This window comes from Mus caroli, unplaced genomic scaffold, assembly GCF_978045245.1.
Source record: "Mus caroli unplaced genomic scaffold, Mus_caroli_1 scaffold_2, whole genome shotgun sequence".
Classification (NCBI taxonomy): domain Eukaryota; kingdom Metazoa; phylum Chordata; class Mammalia; order Rodentia; family Muridae; genus Mus; species Mus caroli.
Window position 1 is genome coordinate 73,934,049 of NW_028227257.1, and position 21,434 is coordinate 73,955,482.

At 43.4% G+C, this 21,434-nt stretch overlaps 1 protein-coding gene across 3 annotated transcripts in view; it reads right to left on the reverse strand.

Moving 5' to 3' along the window:
• The window catches only part of Mpped2 (metallophosphoesterase domain containing 2), a 174,430-nt gene that overhangs the window by 115,997 nt on the left and 36,999 nt on the right, over positions 1–21,434 (reverse strand). For 2 of the 3 annotated variants that reach the window (XM_021156097.3, XM_029474224.2), the window contains one exon: positions 6,600–6,781. The exons of the other annotated variant lie outside the window; for it this stretch is intronic. In XM_021156097.3, the coding sequence (XP_021011756.1) occupies positions 6,600–6,781 (182 nt within the window). The remainder of the gene's footprint in view (positions 1–6,599; positions 6,782–21,434) is intronic. 3 annotated transcript variants of the gene reach the window in all.

Here is a 21,434-nt window from a genome sequence, read left to right on the forward strand (position 1 = left end):
CATTCTACAAGGATGCACATTAAAATTCATGTGGTTACTTCTATCTCTCCACAGGTATTTTGCTTCCTTCCTACCACAATCTGTTTTCTAAACTACAAGAATGAGCAGACAGTAGGTGTATATATTTAACTGCTGAGGCTGGGAAGGACTTTTCTGTTGTACCAACAGCAAGATCACAGGAAAGGGAACATTGTATTCAGAATGGAGCCAAACTGATTTCTGTCTGGGATGCTGGTTACAGTCACACAGTTAAAATCATCTCCCACATGATGACCCTTAAAAAGAGAACATTCCCAAGACTGTCCTGGAAGCATTTGCGTTCTCCCTCTTGGCCCCAAAGAAACTGAAGCTCAGAGGTACTCAGTGAAAATCCAAACCAAAGAAAAGCCATGGTTAAGAGTCTGTGGTCCTGGGGCTATGATGAAGAAGCATAGACTGGCTCACAAACCACAAACCCTTTGTATTCCCTGTTCATTGTGTTGGAAGGCAAACAACAGCAGAAGCAACTGCTTCTTAAGTACTTCCTCACAGCATGCCAGTCACTAGCCATAAGGAGCTGGCTTCTAGAAAAGGAGAAGGGGAACAGAGGAAGAAGGAAAGAGAAAGGCTAGAAGCACTGTTTATTATGCAATTTTAATGTTTGGGCCAAAATACAAGATGAAAAATGTCTCATACTTTATGTTCATTAATTCAGTGATTCAACAAATGTCTGTGTACATCAGGTGTTAGAAGAGCCCTCGATAGGCGCACACCATTGTCCAGCAGAATGAAACACAGGCTAAGGATTCTGTTTCCAGCACAGGATGGGTTGTGCAGAGGTCTGACCGCTATGTTAAGGAAAGCAACTAGGCGACCATCATGGGGGATGAGTGAGCATTTTTTAAAACGGTCATTCTGTAAATCAGCCGGGACAGGCTTTACAGATGGAAAGAGGCAGGAAGGGGCCTGATGTGTGTGAGAAGCAGGAAGAAGCTCATTGAAAGGAAGAGTCATTGGAAGCTGCTGTGAGGATGGGCATTAGCAAGTAAGAAGCCCTAAAGACCACTGGTACAGCATCTCTCGCTGTGTCTACAATATCCAAGGAGAGGCCTGTCAGAATATATTCTAAAAACAAAAAACTAGCACAGATGAAATCCAGTAAACTGTGATGAGAACCAGTAAACAGGCACTTGTGGGGGAGAAGACATGGCCGACAGCAACATGAAAAGGCACCTCATAAAATGTGCCTCAAGGGAAGGTGGTATTAGAAGCCACTGATGTTCAGAATTTAAGAAAAAGCAATAAAAATAATCACATTTTAACTGACAGCTACTTTGTCCTTAACAAGTTTAACCCAGAGCTGTGACTGGAATCCATTTTTTGCCAAGGTGAAAAAGGAAATGTTGAGTTTGGGGGTGGGGGGCAGGGCCCCAGCTCAGCTAAGCAGTATCTGCCTTCTCTTGACACCCCTGAAGCACTTCTGGGATAATATACAGATGGGACTATGTTATTTAACCATCACTCCTTTTTAAACTGGAGGAAGATATATGTGTGTCTCTTTCCAACAATTCAACATTCAACATCCCTAGAAACCACTTGTCTTTCTAACCATGGACTGGTTCCCTAGAAGACAGCAGCTAGGTAGAATGAGAGGCAGATTTTTTTCTGTAAGGACAGCAGACTGGGGAGAGGGGGGTGATCAGCAGACTGGATGTTGCAGTCTGATGGATCTCAAATCAAAACCTATGGTCACTTCCTAGCTGTATGAACTTAACTGGACTTAACTGGCTAATGACACCTTAGTTCTTACTAACAAGTTATCTAGACGATTGTATGGAATGGCGTGTGAAATTGGGGCTTACTCCTCATGCCGACGATGTATTACTGTACCCACACCACCCTGCCACTTGGCCATTTATTGAGTGAGACCCTATTTTTATTAAATAAGGAGCATCTAAGGGTCCTTCCTGTCTAACTACTCTGTGGAGAGGGAGGTTTCCAAACTATGTCTTACTCCCATGTCAACCACTTTGAGTTGCTGCATCTTGAAGTCTACCTAGACTGAAGACTCTCGTAGCTTCCTCTGCAGTAATTGTGGACAGCTGTCTTAGTTTCTTTCTGTTGTGCTAAAATACTCTGGCAAAAGCAACCTAAGGAAGGGGAGTTTCTTCTGTCTTACCAAAGAGAAATACAGTCCATCACAGAGGGGAAGTAAGAGAGGCAGGAGCCCGAAGCGGTTAGTCCCATGGATCCAGCTATTCAGGAAGCAGAATACAACAAGCAATGGATGCCTACTGTTTTCTATTCCTTTTCTCTGTCCCTCATCAATTAAGGCAATCAAGATAACCCACAGAGGCATGCCCAGAGGCATGGCTCCCAGGTGACTCTGGGTTGCAGACAAGTGAGAACAGCGACTATCACACTGTCACACACCAGGATGGAATAAGCTGGATCACACAGGATTCTCTCCTGTGCTGGCTAGTTATGTTAACTTGACATACAAACTAAAGGAACTCTCACTTGAAAAAATGCCTCAGCAAGATATTGTTGGAGAGCATTTTCTTAATTAGTGATTGATGGTGGAGAGCCTACCCTATTGAAGACAGTGCTATCCCTGGACTGGTGGTCCTCAGTTCTATAAGAAAGCAGGCTGAATACACCAGTAAAGAGCACCACTTCATGGCCTCTGCATCAGCTCCTGCCTCCAGCCCTGTTTGAATTCCTGTCCTTCCTTCCTTCAGCGATGAACAGCGATATGGAGGTAAAAGCCACCTAAGCCTTCCTCTCCCCAGCTTGCTTTTGGTCATGGTGTTTCATCAAAGCAATAGTAACCAGAACTAGGACACCTCACAACAACCATGAGGTAATATTCTTACTCTTGCCCATCTTACCAAAAAGGGGCCCCAAGAGTCAGTCGAAAGGTTAAACAATTTATATATTAAAAAACAAAAATCCCCCAAAAAAAAACAAAAACAAAAACAAAAAATACCCCAGTAAATATAAAAGCAGGTGTCTTCCACTGCTTTATAATGTCAACATGCTATCCCACTTTTCTATCCTTGGACTATTACTAGCTTCAGCTCGATCTTGTGGACTATGGTAGCCGGTCTCATCAATTATTCCATGTTAATAACTTTCTGCATTACACCTGTCCTGTGGCATATGGACATACAAATGCGAGTCTGCCACCTCCAAGTCAACAGTGAGCTCATTAGAGATCCTCAAGCCTTGTAGCTCGTGGGTCAGGGGGAGAGTGAAGATGAGTGGGCTGAAAACCATCTTTCAAATATGTGCAGTCTTAGCACCTGACCAAACAGCTCCTCAACTTCCAAATGAACCTGCTGCTGAAGTTCTCCCATGCTCATAGCTCATGAGCAAATCTTAGGTCACACGTTATAGTCACACAGCCCCTCATTTACCCAATAAGTAGACTTGGGTAGACCAGTTAGCTCCTCTGGAACCTTATTGATTGATTGATTGAGTGTGTATGTACATACATGCGTGTGCCAGCGTGCATGTGTGGAAATCGTGTGACAACTTGTGGATGTCAGCTCTCTCCCTCTACCATGTGGGACCTAGAAATAGAACTAAGGTCACCACACTTGGTGGCAAGGTGGCCTCACCTACTAAGTCATCTCACTAGCTCCTTGAATTTTCTTATTTACTAAATGACCTTGAAGAAAGCTATCTGTAAAATGTCTCTGAACCAGATTAACCCAATCTGGAGAAATAGAGCATGAGAGGAAGCAATGGTGTTTGTAAAGAAGAGGACAGCAGAGAGGAAAGAAGATCAGTCAGAGGTGACAAGACTTGTATGACCCAAGCTGCCGAGAGTGGAACGCCCTATTGTGGCAGAGGCCCTAGTCTGACCCTGACTCATACCTGGCAGAAAGGGCTGGAGAGATTCCTGACAGTGCCAAGTGGTACAGTAATCACACACCATCTCTCACCCTCTGAGCACCCTGAGTTGCCCTGGTAACCGTGAGCTATTCTCAGCCTTCTCTATGGGAACCCAGCTTCTCTACCCATTTCCCATGGGTTCCCATTGGTCTCTTGTTCTACACCCCTTACTGAGACTTCCCCCTTCTGCCTCACTAGATCGTGTGGGGGCTAGGAGGACGAGAGGGAAAGGGACCCGATGTACAGCTGGGCTTTAGCTTTTTATTTCCTTATCATTTTATTTCCTTAGTTACGGCACATTTTCATTTATGGCGTGCTTTCCCTTATAAAATCTCCAAGTGTTTATTTCTAATCTACTAAATAATTCCTCTGGCCTCTTCTTGTTTTCACCCTTTAAATATCTGTTGATGGTTCACTCACCACATTCCCCATTCCATTATTAATGGCCCACAAAACTCACTACCAGCAATCATTTACTGATTAATCTGCACAGCAATCCAGAAAGACAGGTAGTATTAATCCTTAGTTCAGCACAGGCAAACCAAGGGGAAAAGAGGTGAACTCAGACACCCAAGGTCAGTAGCTCCACGAGATTAGAACCAGGATCTAACCTGTCTGTGTTCCTGAGAACGCCTCCCTGAAGCTCTGCTCTTCCTAGAGAAAACAAAACAAAACGAAACAAAATGTGCTCCACACAGCTCCTTAATGCCTAAGCAGACTCGGTTCTTACTCCCAAATAACTATAGCTGCAAAGAAGTCATTGATAAAAAGTGACTAAAACAGGGACTAAAAGCCTGTAATTCCCCTTTCAGTGAAGTTGACACCTCTGGACTTCTTGGACACTGCATTCACACTCACACACACACACACACACACACACACACACACAATTACCTTTCACATTTAAGAGTGATTAAAATAAAGAGATAATACTTGAAAGCGAAGTTTGCCAAGGCAGAAAAAAAAAGTGAAAAAAAAAATTGGTTACACCCAACTATGCCACAAGGAGACTAAAAATGTCTCTTAACTTCTTTGCATCTCTGTCATCTCTAAAAATGAGACAACTTTGCTAAATGACTTCTAAAATATCTGTCGGCTTTAAATAAGACTGAGCACCTACTGAAAGGGCAGAAGATTTAAAAGCTCCGGCATCAGTGCCAAGATCACGAGAGACTGGTGCATCATTCACCACTACTGAATCCTGGCTACCACTGGAAGGCAGGATGTCTGCCAGTAAGCAGCAGAAACAAGAGAACGGTATAGCTCCAGCTTGAGACTTTAACTGATAAGTAGTCTTTTACCCTGAGAAATAAGTCAGTGGAAACAAAAGAGCACAAACATCAGAAAATACACATTTCAGTTCTTGCTGCCAAAGGACATACTGCTATCTATTTAAATGCTTGTTTTTAAAGAAATGTCTTACCACATAAAAGTACAGCCAACAAGTTATCACTAACAGGGATAAATATAGAAATTATACCAAAGTGTTTAGTCTTATTGATAATAAATAAAATTAGCTAAGAATGATGGCGATTTGTACTCTGATGACAATTATGTACAAGTTGACAGGCATGCATGAACACATGAAAAAGCAAAATTGTTCATAGTAAAACTTATTGTTTATTTTAACGTATATTAAACATTTTAATGAACATTATTGTCAATAAACACACATCTTCTATCATCTCTAATCAGCAATTTAAAACTTTGCCATGACCTGCTTTAGCTTGATTTTTAAAACATGAAATAAAATAAAATAAAACATAAAGTTTCTGCCTAAATCTCCTGAGTAATTTTCATTGGCTCCCATAATACTCATGACTTCATTCTCCTAGAATCCTGTTTTCCTTTACTATATTATTCTATATTACTCTTTAGTGTCTTCAGAAATGCTTAACCCTTTTTTCTTTCTTATTTTATTTATAGTTTTTATTTCCTTCATGGTGCTGGGACTGACCTTAGCAGCTTGCAGATGAATGGGTGGTAGGCCTGTACTCTGCCGCTTCAGCCCTAACAACCAGGCCCAGGTGTGTGTAACTCCAGGCTGGCCTTGCAATGATAATATCTGGCAGCTGCCCTCCCAGGACCCAGTGTTTTGCTGAATTACAGGACCATTGATTGGGTAGTCATGTCTGTCCACCACACCCCCTTCTTCCTCCCCACTTCCTTGTTCAGGAAAATCTGATGGGTTTCCTGTCAGAACAGCTGATGTCTGGAGAGTCCTAGGCTTTGTGCAGGACCCTGAGGAAAGCTGCATCTAGGGAATACAGAGCTAAGCAGGAGCTGTGCTTCTTAGAGGGACTTTCACACCCTCTCTGCTACTTAGAAGCATTCTCTTACCTCTCGGTCTTTTGTACATCTTTACTAATGACACCTTGGAAAGACTAGAGCCAATGAATTAAAAATATGATTCTAGGCCTTGTGTGTGCCAATGAATGTCCTCATTAAAGCAGGAGGAGGGAGATGAGATTGGTTTCAAAGCTTCTGAGCTCTTTGCCCCAGAGCCGCTGAGGCCAGGCACTGAAAGGATGCACAGTAAAATTAAATATCTAAAAATTCATCTTTAATTAACAAAATTGGATTACAGCTAGACACCACAGCATATCATACAAGAAATGGCTGAGCCGGCTTCCAAGTGCTCTAATTCAATTAGGACGCAGTGAGTGACACTCAGACCGGGAAAGGTTAATTGGGGCCGCCAGAACGCAATCATTCCTTACCTAACCAGTCATTAAACTTCTTAACCTCTGAGGGCAGTCCCAGCTCGGTGAAATCGCCTGTGTGGAGAAGGATGTCCCCATAAGGCATCTGGATACCATCTGTTCTGGAGTGTGTGTCTGAGATGCAGACAAACCGCGTGTGGCCCGCTGGTTTTGGAGTGTCATATGGGATGGGGTCGACCCTAAAGTAGACATAACAGATCCCGTAACAGTTAAACATGTTAGAACCCTCGTAATAGTCATCATACAGACACATCGACTGTCATCATGCACACACCCAAACAGTCTAACGCAAGGACAGAAGAACCCAAGGCAAAAAGGGACACCTCGGGGATATGAAGAAGAGAGCATCCTTCATCCACAGTTCCACTAGAACCATTCAAAATGTGTTACTTACCTGTAGGAAAATGAAAAGGCAAGAGTCCAAAAAAGCCTAAGAAACTGATAGTGATTAATACTGAAGTGTTGGGATATTGAGCCCCAACTTAGGAAGCAAAATTATGCCCTTTCTCTCTCATCATGTTTCCACAGATCCCGCCACTCATTAGGAAGCGGATATCTCATTAATTCCTTCTTAAACATGCATAGCTTAAGCAAAGAGCTAATTTACAGAGAGCAGCCTGCACATGCTCAGCCAGCTGAGCTTCAGAGACAGCACCCACATTCAGTTTCCTTTCCATACTCAGTCAACACCCATGTCTTCAGATTTTTGCTATGAGGTTTACTGATTACGTTTTGTGAAGGCAAAGGACTGCCACATAACATTGTTTTAAAGATGCATACAAGAAGAGCTTTGTCAGGATCATCTTTACCACCAGGAATTATTTGTGGTCTAGGTGACACCTTAGGTTAGAGAGGACGATCAGATACCTTGGGCAAAGATTCTCTCCTATCTAAGTAGGATGTTTTCAAATGGATCTGTTTATACCTGTGTGTGCATTAATACGTGTATAGTTTCGGAGACCTGAGCCCTGTGAAATGACATGAGGGCCATAAGAACCCAAAGGCAAAGTTGATCAAGCCAAAGCCAAGAAAATAAAAGGGAACATTTTCGTTTAATTGAGTGTAACAAAGTGTGCTAAATAAACTTGGTAAAGAAATGCAAATCTGACTACTGGAGCAGACAGTTTTAATTATTTAAGAGGTTTGTCCCGAGTTAAGGGCAGCTTAACTGTATCAACTCTCCACCAACAGCTTCCTTTAATGTCTCTGTAGGCATGCACACTTCTTGTTGGATGACAGAGGAGAAGCAGCAGCCATAAACGCAAAGAGGTCACCCAGAGAAGCAACTAGGCAGTGGGAAGGTTGGAGTGTAAAACATTAAATAAGGAACGGTATTTTCTCCTGCAGCCTCACCCTTGAGAGTTGGCAAGCATCCGAGAACACAGGGAAACACATGCAAACCTCTGGTGCAGAATGTCTCTACAGGGTTTATTTAATTTCTTTCTTTCGCTGTCTTTTTAAAGAAACAATCTCTTTAACAAGGTAATTGCAGGAACAAAATAAAGACATTCGTATGCAGCCTAGATAGTCCTGAAATTTCTTCCATGTGAGCGTAATCTTTTCATCTTTGTCCAAGAAGCAAAGTAAAGAAGAAGAAAGGAGAATGGAGAGAGAGAGAGAGAGAGAGAGAGAGAGAGAAGCTGGGATGTAGTTATTGAAGTCAATCTCATTAGAAAACCCCAAATAAAGTCTAACTTTTTCAAAACACATCCATGGATTTTTCCTGTAAAGGTTATGAATATGCTGTTACCATGGAAAAAGGGTTCCTAACCCACTGATCTCATCAGTAGCCAATGAATCCCTTTTATTATATCCAACAATGCTTTTTCTTTAACATAGGAAATCATTCCGTCTTTCTTTCGATCCCTGGAAACTCTTATGCTCAGCCTCAGTGGTTCCCATCTTACAACATCTCCTATCTTCTGAAAGCAATTTCCCCAGAGAATGGGTGAGTGTTCCCCTCTGCAACTGGCTGTCACCCTCTAAAAGCGACAGGTACGACTCTTAGAAAATTCAGCTGCTCACTCTAATGGGACGGCTGCATTCAGACCCAACTGTCAGACATTTGAAGGAGATTTAATTATTGGATCATTAAAAATAAGAACATTGAGTGTGCATAGGTGTGTGTGTGCTCTTGAATGTGTGAGTGCACATATCTTTATTTTCCAGTGTTTTTTTTTTTTTAATTTTTTTTCTTTTTTTTTGGTTTTTCGAGACAGGGTTTCTCTGTGTAGCCTTGGCTGTCCTGGAACTCACTCTGTAGACCAGGCTGGCCTCGAACTCAGAAATCCGCCTGCCTCTGCCTCCCGAGTGCTGGGATTAAAGGCGTGCGCCACCACGCCCGGCTTATTTTCCAGTGTTTATCCAACTGATAGGGCACATAGAGGAGGTCCTACTCTGTAATTCTACCATGATACATACAAGGCTACTGTATCAAAATACTTGGAAGTCCACTGCAATATATCATAGGGTTGTCAAAGCCATCATTTTGAATTAGGTAAACAGAAAGTAGCACAGGCCATTGCGAACAGACCCCTTAGGTCTATAATTTCACAAGCACAACAGGAGCCAATCATCACACTGTACATAAGTTCACACATTTGCATATCTTGACTACAAGTTGGACAGTGAACTTTGTGAAACCATGGGAAATGCCACTCAGTCTTTGAGTCACTTCAGCTTTCTTCTGCGCCCTCCAACGATCTCCAGAGAAACATGTCCATGTTCAGAATTAATGCTTGAAGTCCAACGTAATAGGAACGGGAATGGGGGCAAGAAAAAGAGAGAAACTGGCTTACCTTTGCTTAGAGCCAGAGTGAGTTGAAGAGGCCAAATCAAACAGCAAGATATGTAGAGACATGTGTCACTGGTAAACTCTACCAACAGGATATTATTAAAGAGAAATGGCACGTGTGGGAGATACATAGAAGAATGGTTGAAGAAAGGAGTTGGGGGTAGTGGGGAAGATAAAAAAAATTGCAAATAATACACACACTCCGACCTTGAGACAGTGAGGTCCTTTCTTACATATAAAGTACAAAGCAGGAGATGTCTGCAGAAGATAAGACAGGGCAGCCCAGAGCCACACCCTAGGACATCTTGATAACTATCACCTGGGAAGGTATCTCTACCCACAGACTCCAAAACTGACAATAAGATGTCTCGGTCAGAGATAAGTTTCAGGAGATAATTAAAGTTGAGGCAGCCCTGCAGGAAACTAGTCCTACCAAACTGGACATCTGATAGATACCTTCTGAAGGCAAGTCAAGACAGCTGGATGTTTTTGCTATAAAGAACATCCAAGGGGAGCTATGCTGGAGACAGATCTACCTGTCCATCTGTGGGAAGACTTACACTCTATCTTCCTCTGTACTCAGCAACAGGGTCACTTAGGGCTCTTGCTACTGACTGCTCAGATGATCCAACCTTCTCCCTGGAGCACCATGTGAAGCATCCTAGGAAGTGAGGTTTGTACCGTGGCCACTGAAGCCCTGGGGCCAGATTTAAACACCAAAATGAGATCTGCACATACTTCTAGTACTCCCAGGGAGAAACAAGATGGCATGGAGAGATGAGAAGAAAACACAGTATCATAAAATCCCAGAGCAGGACAAAGTGTCAGGTCCAGTACTTTATATGATGCTTACATCCCCTCTACCCTTTCCCAGCCTAGCTGACATAAATTTCCACTGCAAAGTTTGCAGAGAAAGGGAGATTTCAAGCTCCTTCACTTCCTTCTCCCAGCCATTACAAGGGCTGAAGTTCTACTAACTAGGTAGTCTTGGTTCCATCCAGCCAAGCGACAATAGTTCTACCGACAGATCTGTGGATAGCTCTCAACTGTGGTCATAGAAGCTTCTTTTACAGTGGAGAGTGGGTAATGCAGAGGCTCACAACTGGTCAATGTGCTGAATACGGAAAACCCAGTGATCGACTGTGGATGGGCTGTTTCTGTCAAGCCCTCATTATCCAAGCCACAGGGAATTTCAAGGTAGAGGGAGCTTGAAGAATTTTTAACTTGAAGATGGTGAGGAGAGCTATGAAAAGCTGAGTTCTGAACATAATATGGCTGTATGGCTGTTCCACACACACCACCTCATAGCAGCTCTGGTTAACCTCACAAGACCTGTCTAAGATCAAACGAGTTAAATTTCTAGCATGGGTGGTAGAGGCCACACCCTACCGGAGGAGCTTCTGGCAATTAATGGCTGCTAAAGAAGGAAAGGGCACCCTCCTTTGAAGATGTGGCCACTGGTAGGTTGCTTGTGCCTCAGTGAATGGCCAGATGCACATGTGCATACAGGTAGCACCAATGGGGTGAGAAAGGTTATTAACAAAAGGAAAAGAAAAGGAAGATAGCAAGCCAAGAAAGGCACGAGGGAAGTAATGTTGTACAGATACAAGATGGTATAAATGTTTGGAATGTTCAAAGAGTAAAACAATATTTAATTTTCTTCCCCAAAAGATTTTACCCCCAGACTCTGCATCTCTAGGGAAGGTAAATATGGTCTGGGGAGCCTACTGAATTGCAATTCCGAGTCACTTGCTTTGGGCTTAAGTTTCTTAATTCCTTTGAGCTTTGTCTCTTCCCATCTATAAAAAAAAAAAAAGAGAGAGAGACTAACAATACCTAATTTGCTATGCTGCTGGGAAAATATAAACTGTCAAGTACAGGGTCTGCACAAAGCACATGCTCTGAAAATGGAAACAGAATAGCAAGTGTAAAGTAAATGTGGTCGCAGAGCCAGGCTACAGTCAGAGCTCGGAATCATTCCCACGTCCCAGGTAGGAACGTGTGTGTCAAGTGACTGTCTTAGTGTCAAGGTACCTGAGATGAAGAACTTAAAAGAGGGAAAAGTTCCGTTTGACGAGAGACCGCAGGGGTTTCCCTTCACAGTCACCAGGTACTGTTGCTTTGCCCTTGCGTTAAGGCCAAAGATCATGGCAGGGAGTGTGTGGCAGACCAAAGCTGCTCCCATCACTGTGGCTAATAGTGACAGAGAGAAGAGGCCAAGGTCCCAGTATTTCAAGGCTATACCTCCCACGGCCTTCCTTCCTTCCACTAGGCTTCATCTCCTACAGATCGCACCACCTCTCAGCAGCAACCAAAATGTTAACAAAGAAAATAGCCTCTGGCACATTTCAGATTCAACCCATTCATGGTATAAAATCACATCACGTGGCTTAACCCTTTGCCTGGTTCCTTCATCTAGAAGAAGAAGAAAAAAAAAGGAGATATGATAGTGCCTCTTACCACACATATGTACATATGCACACAGTACACACATACACATGAAAAGGAAAAGGAAATCGCTCCCACACAATGTATAGCACAATCATGAACACAGAGCACACATTCTGAAAGCTTATTTCCTGCCGTCACTTTCTTGGTCCTCATGCTGCATTCTGAAATAATACCAGAGTGAGAACCCAGTCCCCTTTCTACACAGCAGCTATCGGAATATTTGAGAAAGTCTTCTGTGATCTTCTGTAATCTTTACTCTAGTTGAGTGGCCAGTTTATCCAGTTCTCCTGTGTGAGCCAGAGAACCTAGTGACCTCCTAGCCTGGGTATGAAGACATTGGTAGTTGGAACCTCTCCATTCACAGTGTCAGAATTCACTGTCTGAGTGAGTTACTGCTCTTTCATGAGTCATTCATGAAAGAACAGTAAGTGATCATCTTAAACTCATTTCCAATTAATTCATTTTATTTTGTCTTGTCTTATATGTCTTGTTTGTATTTACATATGTTTGTACACTACATGTCTGTCTGGTGACCACTGAGGCCGGAAAAAGGAGTCAAATCTCCAGGCACTGGAGTTACAGGTGGTTGTAGACCACTTTGTAGGTGCTGGGAACAGAAACTTGGTCCTCTGCAAGAGCAGCAAATGCTCTTAACCACTAAGAATCTCTCCAGTTCGAGACCCTTGGGCCTGAGTGTATTCAATGCCCCAATGTAGGGGAATGCCAGGGTGGGAAGATGGGAGGGGCACCCTCATAGAAGCAGGGGATGGGGGGATGGGATAGGGGCTTTCCAAAGGGGAGACCTGGAGAAAACATTTGAAATGTAAATAAAGAAAATATTCATTTTTTTAAAAAGAATCTCTATACCCTCTTTTAAAATCTCTCTTTTAAAAAAAAGTCTCTATACCCATTTTGTGCCAATCTCAAATATTATTTCTGAAGCTTAACCAAATACTGTACAGTCAAATAAATGAAGTATTCCATTATTTACTACTGCACTTGGTGGGTTTTATGTTTGTTTGTTTGTTTGTTTGTTTATAGCAACCTTCCCCCCAAATTCCACTGTTTCTGCTGTAGGGTCATCTAGCCACGTTTTTTTCTAATAATTACTTATACAGAATTGGAAGTTTCATCGCTAACTCTTTAGGAAGAGCTTACCATGTGGTATGGACTTACTCCTCACACCATGAGCACAGTGAAGCCCTTGCGTTGTGTATACAATTAGCCTCCCCTCATTGTGAGCGTGGAGGATGACCCTTATCAAGTACTTTTAACAGGACCTCAATGCATTTATCATCGCCTGTTCCACTCTAACCCCATCATGCCACCCTTATGCAATGCACTGATTTTATCTGCAAAAGCCTTCCAATGTGGCATTAAGGGTTTCATTTTTAACATAAAATATTTCACATAACATGAAAGCTAAAATTATATGTGTGCTGTGATAGCACCAGAATTAGACATTCTGTGTGATAAAGACAAATGCAAAACCTGCAAGCACAACAATTAAAAAAAAAAAAAACATAAAGGATGGGGCTGGAGAGATGGCTCAGCAGTTAAGAGTACTGGCTGCTCTTCTAGAGGACCTGGGGTTCAATTCCCAGGACTTGCATGGCAGCTCACAGTTACCCAGGGAATCTAGATGTCCTCTTCTGGCCTCCTTAGACACCAGGCAGGCACACGGTGCCCAGATTTGCACACAGCAAAGCACCCATACACATAAAAACAATTTAAAATAAACTGAGATAGTAAATAAGGAAAGGCTAGGCTAAGAACTACAGAGCTTCTATACTGGAGAAAAGCTCAGTCCATCTCAGCCTGTATCTTTTGTATGCGTCACCCTCACTTGCCTTCTTCATTTTACTGTTAATTTTTTAAAAGGTCTTGCCATTCTCACACAAATTTACCTTTTAGTTTGTACATGAAAAGTATTATCTATGATGTCATGTTTGTGATACTTCCCAATTACACACTAAAATAAATAAAATTTTTAATAGAAGGTTTATCCACTCTAACACATCTCGCCCAACACCAATAATAATGTATCTCTCACTTTGGAAAACACTGATTGGTGTAAAGTGACTCGTGCTCCCCGGGGAAGCAGAGCGGCAGCTAACATCCTGCTTTCAGAACTCGAAATCCCCTTATCTGCTTATGCACTTAGCTTTGGAAATTTTCTGAACCGAAAGGAATGATAAAATATGAGCCTGCGAGATGGCTCTGTTAAAGGTGCTTGCTGGCAGTCCTGATGACTCGAACTCAATCCATGGGACCCACGTCGCAGAGGAGAGAACCAACTCCTAAAAGCTGTCCTCTGACACACACACACACAAATAAATATAAAAATAAATAAATAAAATGTGATGCACACAATAAATAGAGACATAGATAAAATGTAATAAAACTGATGATAAAATGTTATTCCCCCCAAAACTGTCAGCCAATAGTATTTAAAGAGTCCCTCAATTCTTATGCAAGTTACCATCAAATTAAATCTCTTAACTTGCATATTATAGTACACCAAGGGAAGAAACAAAACAAAAGTTTGATTTTTAAAAGGCTACTGGAAACAGTGGCCTTCATTCTTTTTTCTTTCTTTCTTTCTTTTTTTTTTTTTTTTTTTTTTTTGGTTTTTTGAGATTGAGACAGTGTTTCTCTGTGTAGCCCTGGCTCTCCTGGAACTCACTTTGTAGACTAGGCTGGCCTTGAACTCAGAAATCCACCTGCCTCTGCCTTCCGAGTGCTGGGATTAAAGGTGTGTGCCACTACACCCAGCAGTGGCCTTCATTATTAAAAGACTTTGTCACAAGCACAAACTTGTGATTTTAAATTCAGGTTTCTGAAGAGGAATGAATTCCACTGATAAGCCTTAGCGTGAGCCCTGACCATGGAGTCCAGGGACGTGCGCTCTTACTACATGTCTCCTTCAAGAACTTGGGCATGTCACATCCTCCTTTTTTGTGCCCAGCGAACAGGCCAGCACCAACAGCCACAGGGTTCCAGAAAAGCAACTTAGCATCATCTTCTTCCTCCCTCCCTCTGCCCTTCTCTGTCCTTTGTCTCTCTCAAACAGGGTCGAATGTAGCCAGGCTGACCTAGTTATGTAAGCAAGGTTAGTGTAGGATCTCGACTCTCCTTCCTCCTCCTAGTGCTAGGACTGTGGGCAAGTGCTAAGGTCTCTTAAAGCATCTTTCTTGTTTCAACTTCACATTTCTGCTTCCCTGAAAGGTTAACTGCAGTCCAGATCCACCAAAACACAGCTAGAAACCAGGGAGGCTCTGAAGAAGAACAATAAAATGGCAACTTCAGTCTCCAGGCAGAGCTTCCAGAAGGGTCTGCTCCAAAGAGGAACAAAGGAACCAGGGTACGAGGTATCTATCACAGGGAACCAACAGAGAGGATGTCTAAGCTAACCAAGGTGCTTCCAGAACGAAGCTGTTCTGTTTTTCCTGGTTTGGCCACCACACCCCAGAACTGTCACAGAGCTGAAGGAGTGCGCAGACCAGAACCCCGTTTGCACCGAGGGCACTGCTTCCCTGGACCTGCTGAACCGCTGTATCAACACTGTTCTATCACCAACTAATTACAGCGAACAAAGCCCACTGCACGAGCTCATGCCGCCTCTGTTTTTTTCTGAGGACAAAAGTGCAGGGCCGACGTTTAGTGAATATTAAGTGGCAACAATTTAAATCGGAGAGCGCTGCGCATGATGTGAATTCACTGGTCCTACAAGTGTGGTGACATTTGAGGTGTTAGCAGCCCATCAGCCTGGCTACTGTATCAGCCTCGGAAGTCTCTCAGATGGCACAACATTAGGTGGAAGTAACCCACTGGAAACACATTGTTGGGGATAAATGCCTCTAATGTGACACCCATATTGATTCACTTAAAAATCTAGACAATGGTCCTACACTTGTGAAAAAGTGACACATGACATTTTCCTGAGAGGTCATTCTTCCAGTCAGTCAACAATCAAGTCTTAACTACTTATTTATGTGTGCCAGGAACGACCCAAGGTACTTGGGAGGACAGAAGCATGCAGGGTGCTTAGGAGGGCAAAGAATCTTTAAGGATTCTGCCATAGCTTACACATTTTCAGTTTAAAAAAAAAAGTATAGTATTGTCAAGTGTCTTGGTCATTTGCTTATCTCACAAGAACTTATTGATAACCTCCTGTAGCCCATGGATAACACTGGGTGTTGTGGAGGCAGCTGCAAGAAGCATAGATGGCCCCCGTGGCTTGTAAACGTAGGGTTTGGGAAACTACGCGCAAGTATTATATCGGAGGGCTTCTGTACTGTGTGGACTAGAGTAGAACACGGGGCACTGCCTGAGTGTGTGAGAGAGTGGAGGGGGCATGTCAGTGGGTGGGCTCAGAACACATGACAGTGAGTGTGTCAATGTCAGGTGCCCAGGAGTTGGGGGTGGGGGTGGGGACGGGGTGGGGGAGGAGTTCCCTCCTGTCATCAGAAAGACAGAAGCTCAAAGTGGCCCAATGCTGGAATTTGACTTCAGATGAAAACAAACATAGAACTTTAAGAGTCAGGCAGAAATAGGCGTTATTCAGGGAGAAAGAGTGGTGTGGAGCTGCTTAGCCTGTTGGGGACTTGTGAATAAGAAGGTGTGGCGGGAAGAGTGTCCCCATGACAGTGAAAAGCAGAAGTTTTGAAGCCCAAGTGCAATTGGAGGAGCCCGAGAGAGCCTGACTATGAAGCTGGAGGAACCCCATAGTTTCAAAGAGCTTTTGGTTTTAGAAAAGCTGACAAGGCTCCACACAGGGGAAGAGAAGAGGAAAGGTCAGCTCAGAAGGGACTACAAAAGCCACAGACATGGTGGTACAGCCAAGCTGGGTCAAAGGGGAAACCAGGGCTGAGAACATCATACCCCGGCAGCGACCCTCCCGCTCACACACCCCGTCAAGGGGTCTGTATATCCAGCCAGCCAGGCAGTCTCCTGCAGCTCTGTCTCATCCCGCTGTTAGCATCATCTGAATACAGAACACTGTGACAATATCACCACGACAATGTTAACGAATGAGAGCAGCAATATTTATTTACATGCCAGGCGCTGGTGTGCAATGCACTTGGGGGAAAAGCAAACAAACAAACAAACAACAACAACAAACCAATACCAAATAGCAGAGCCATTTCAAGTAGGTTGTAAGAGTCATTGTTGGTTTCTTTGTCTAACTCTGGTTACTTAATAGAGTCACAAAACTAGTCATGTGTAAGAAAAAAAAAAACACAATTTTTACTCAAATATAGAAAATCGTGTAAGTATGTTTCAAGATAAGTAAGCAGTTCGAAGACCCTTAGCAAGGTTCTAACACTTAATTACTTTTCAAAATTAATCCAACATAATGATTTTTACATTTAATAGTTATTTCTCTGGAAGCTGTTTTGAGAGATAAAGGCTTTAATCCTATCTTTTTACCCCTTGCTGAAATGGCTAACTCACTGATTAGTGGCAAGGCTTGCATCCATTCGTATAACCCATGGAAGATTACCTTCTCCCCACGGTGGGGGCGGGGAGGCTGTCAAGCTAGAGTTCTACCAAGTGTTTACTTTCTCATGAGTGCTAGGAGTTGCTGGATTCAAGTTGGAAAGGAGGAGGGCTGTGGCCAGTGGCTAGCTCTTCTCTTGAGAAGAGAATCTGTTATAGGTCTGCCTGGAACCCCAGTGCTCAATTTTGTAGTGAGAAATTTGGAATTTTGGTTTCTTTAAAAAAAAAAACACAGAAATATTATAAGAATCTATTTGTTTGTTTGTTTTTTAAATCCCAGGGGTGGCAATATGCAGTTGCTTCATGATTTGCCTCACGTTCTAGCAGGGGTGTGATTTGTTTATTTGTTTATTTATTTCCAGCTGCATGTAGTTTCTGCAGTTGTGTGATGTCTGGGGTCTTTTCAGAGGGTATATAACTGCTAGCTTCCCAAGAGGCATGGTGGGTTGTTGGCTGTTGGTTGTTGTTGGTCGTTGTTAGTTACAGTTCGTTTAGTAGTCATGCTTAAAGAAGAAGCAAGAAGAAGAAATTAGATATCCCGATGGCAAAGACCAAACTTGCCCCAAGAAACTAGACACCTCTAATCAGCAGGAAGTGGTCTAATGATAATGTCACCCCCTAATGATCTCTTTCCTTCCTTCTCCATCCTTTTATCTCTCTTATCTAGTGTTAGGGGGCCAAAAGGATTGGGGGAAAAAATGTGGACAAGAATGGAAGAAAGAAGAATCCACAAAGTAGCAAAAGACAAGCCACACAATTTGTTTCTAACAGTACCACAGGCAATGCCATCTATCATGCCAGCCAAGCTTTGCCTGGGTTTCCCTGCTGCAGGACACTGACAAGGCCTACCAGTAAGAACACTGAGCAATCAGTCTTCTCCACCCTTTCCAATTAGCCTCTCTAGGTCTAGTGGTGATAAACCTTAGCCCAAAGGCAAAATCCAGCCCATTGCCTCGTTTTGTAACATTTAACAGGCAAACAACCGCATTCACTTGTTTAAATATTGTCTATGGCTGCTTTCAATATACCAGGGTGGAGTTTTATACTTGCAACAAATACCACATGGACTATAAAGTCTAAAATATTTACTATCTGGACCTTTAGAGGATAGGTTACAAGTGCGCGCGCATGCACCTACAGAAAAGCAAACATTCAAAAAGGCAGGGAGACCTGGGCATGAGTGTGCTGCCTTCCTAAGGGAATGGAAGCAAGGTCAGAGAGCTTAGGTAAGGGTGATTTTGAGGAAGGAAGCCACACCCTTGGGGAGAGAAGGGAGGCAGAATGTTCATGGCAAAGTTCGCCTACGAAGCTTCTCTCCTGTAACAGCATTCAAATGTCTTCGGTTGATGAAACTTCTAGGAAGGACAGGAATGACAACTGAATCTCTTGGAGAAACTGTCTTTAGGCAGATAAGCAAATTTGGAGAAAACCTCTCAGGCATTTGTTATTTTTCAAGGGACTCAGCAGAAAATAACCAGGATATCATATTTTGGGGTGGCACAGTCAGAACTTTCACAGCAAGGTTTGTCGTCTCTGGATTCCGTCACTCAACAGACCTTTGCTTATATTAGTTTAAGATGTATTTTAGTTTGACTTTTTTTTTTTTTTTTGGTTTGTCGAGACAGGGTTTCTCTGCATAGTCCATGTCTAAGATATGTCTATGTGAGTTCAAGTTCCCTGGATATGGAGTTATAGATGTTAGTTGTAAGCTGCCATATGGATGCTAGGAACTGATCCCAGGTTCTCTAGAAGAGCAGTAAGGGCTTTTAACCAGTGAGCCCTATCTCCAGCCAAGCAGACATCTTCTAAATAACAGCTTAAAGTGAGAGAGATAGCTTTCCTGTTTGGTGATAATGAGGCCTAATTATCAGTGTTGCCTCCTGTGTCCGGGGCTCTTGTACATTATAACCTTTGATCTTCTGAAAACCTCAGAAGAAGCTGAAGTCAATGCTCAAGCCTAGTATAGGTCTCTACACTTCATGGGTCTTACAGCTGGAATCCAAATCTTTCCTGGTTTACTCCAAATCAGTCACTTCTTGGGATACTTTGGCTAGCGAAACAAACTGCAGCTAATCCTCGGTTCGGTGTTAACATTTGCTGAAGACTTACTAGAAAACCTTCATCCACCCTGTCTGCATAACTCCAGCTGGGCTTCCCTTCTCGCTTCTTTTTGCTCTTGAGTGCCTTCGAAGCTGCACACCCCTCACGGATGCATTCTGACAAACAGCTTATTGTTGTCTCTATGGCCCTGCTAAGACTCAGGAATGCCAGCTCTCTCTCTGCTAAAGCACTGGTGGGTAAGATGAAAGAGGGCTCAGTTCATTCTGCCTTTTTTGCAGAAATGTACCTTCTTTTTAAAAACAAAACAAAACAAACCAAACAAACAAAAACAAGAAAAACCCTGCTTTCGCTAGGTACTGCCTGTGCTGCAGTATCAGATATCATCAGAGCCACATCTCTGGCTTCTGCCTTGCAATCCTTGTGAAGGGGTGAGCACGTGACCACCACCATCCATAAAGGCTGAAGTGAGTGTACTTAGCTAAAGGGCACTGCAATAATTTTTCTCTTCCACATGAGAAAGTTAGCCTTGCACATTCTGTGGCTTGCCGCTTGCTGTAAATCATCTTTTGGGGAGGGGTGGACACATTGTTTGAGTCTGCATCCTTTCTACTCGTAATATAAAATATGGTGACTCCCCTACCAAGACTCAGAATAGTTCCCAAGTAGATGAAAAGGAAGTTGTTGTAGCAGGTGATGCCCCCACCCCCAATGTCCAATGCACACTGCTAAAACTGAATTCTGTTAGTGCTGGGGCCGAGGCTATCTGTGAGGACAGTGGAATCCCATGGGAATCTACAATTTGGAGAGGACTGACGATCAGTCTCTGAAAGGATTGCTCTACCCCAACAAGCATCAGTCTTTGGTTCTAAAGAACTAACTGCCTCTTTCTTGTCCTTGCATTACCATGCCAAAGCACACCAAGAGTGCTGAATCTGTGGCCGCTGGTTCAGTGGGGATAGAATATAATTTCCCTCGGTTTGCTCTGACTCTTAAATGCCTACTACAGGATGGGGGCCAGTCAATACTCACACTACTGGAATTGCAAAAAGAGGCAGGAATTTCGATGTGAGTTTACCAGGGTAAAGCTTTGCTGCATGTTGGTAGCACCGCAGGATGCAGCCAAGATGGGTAGCCACTTGGTCTGAGGAGTACAGACAAGCCTACACACAGACACACAGTCAGTCACTGTGTCTGCCTGGTGTTCCCCCACCACCCTGCCTCCTGCTTGCACTCTTCCCTCACTCCTGAGAGCAAGTACAACAGCAGCAGCCTTGTCAGGAGACTCCCTATTAGCCAGAAGGCACAGCCTGGGGAAAGATGCATCGTGTTCTCATAGCAGGCTCAGTCGAGCTGGGCTCTTCCTTGGTGAGAAGGCAACAAATCAGGCAGATGGGTGAACATAGCATCCTAGTGCTTCTGGGTGAAAGCTTTTCTGCCCCAGGGACCGGGTATAACTCACTTAACTTGTTCTGTGCAGGCGCACTCCCAGAGAAGAGCCAGAATAAGAGCTGATGATCCTCCTCCACCACCACTACTACACTACCACCACCACCACCACCACCACTACCCCTACTGTCTGCTGCTCATCACGTTTACGACAAGTATCAGTGGAGCCACACACCCTTTGAAAACAGGTCCTCAGCTGTAATTCTGTCCTGTCTTTACCTTCTAGAACATTGTTACTATTCCACAGCCGGGCTAGGGCCCAGAGGGCTGAGTGCCTTTCTTAAAGCCAAAGTCAACACAGCAGAACGGAGTACAGGCTCCAAGCTTCTCAACTCCCAGTAATAAAAATAAAAGCTGCCATCAATGAGTCCTGGAACCAGGGGTTGGGCTCTGAGCCAAATGCCTTACAAGCATTACCTCATCTATTCATTGGAAGAATCCTGTGGGGTAGGTATTATTAATCCCATTTTACAGATGAGAGATACCAGGTTATGAAGTTAAATAATTTCCCCAAGGTCAGAACCACCATAAAGCACAAACCCTCGCCTACAAGAGGAGTCTGTCTGCATCCTGGGATT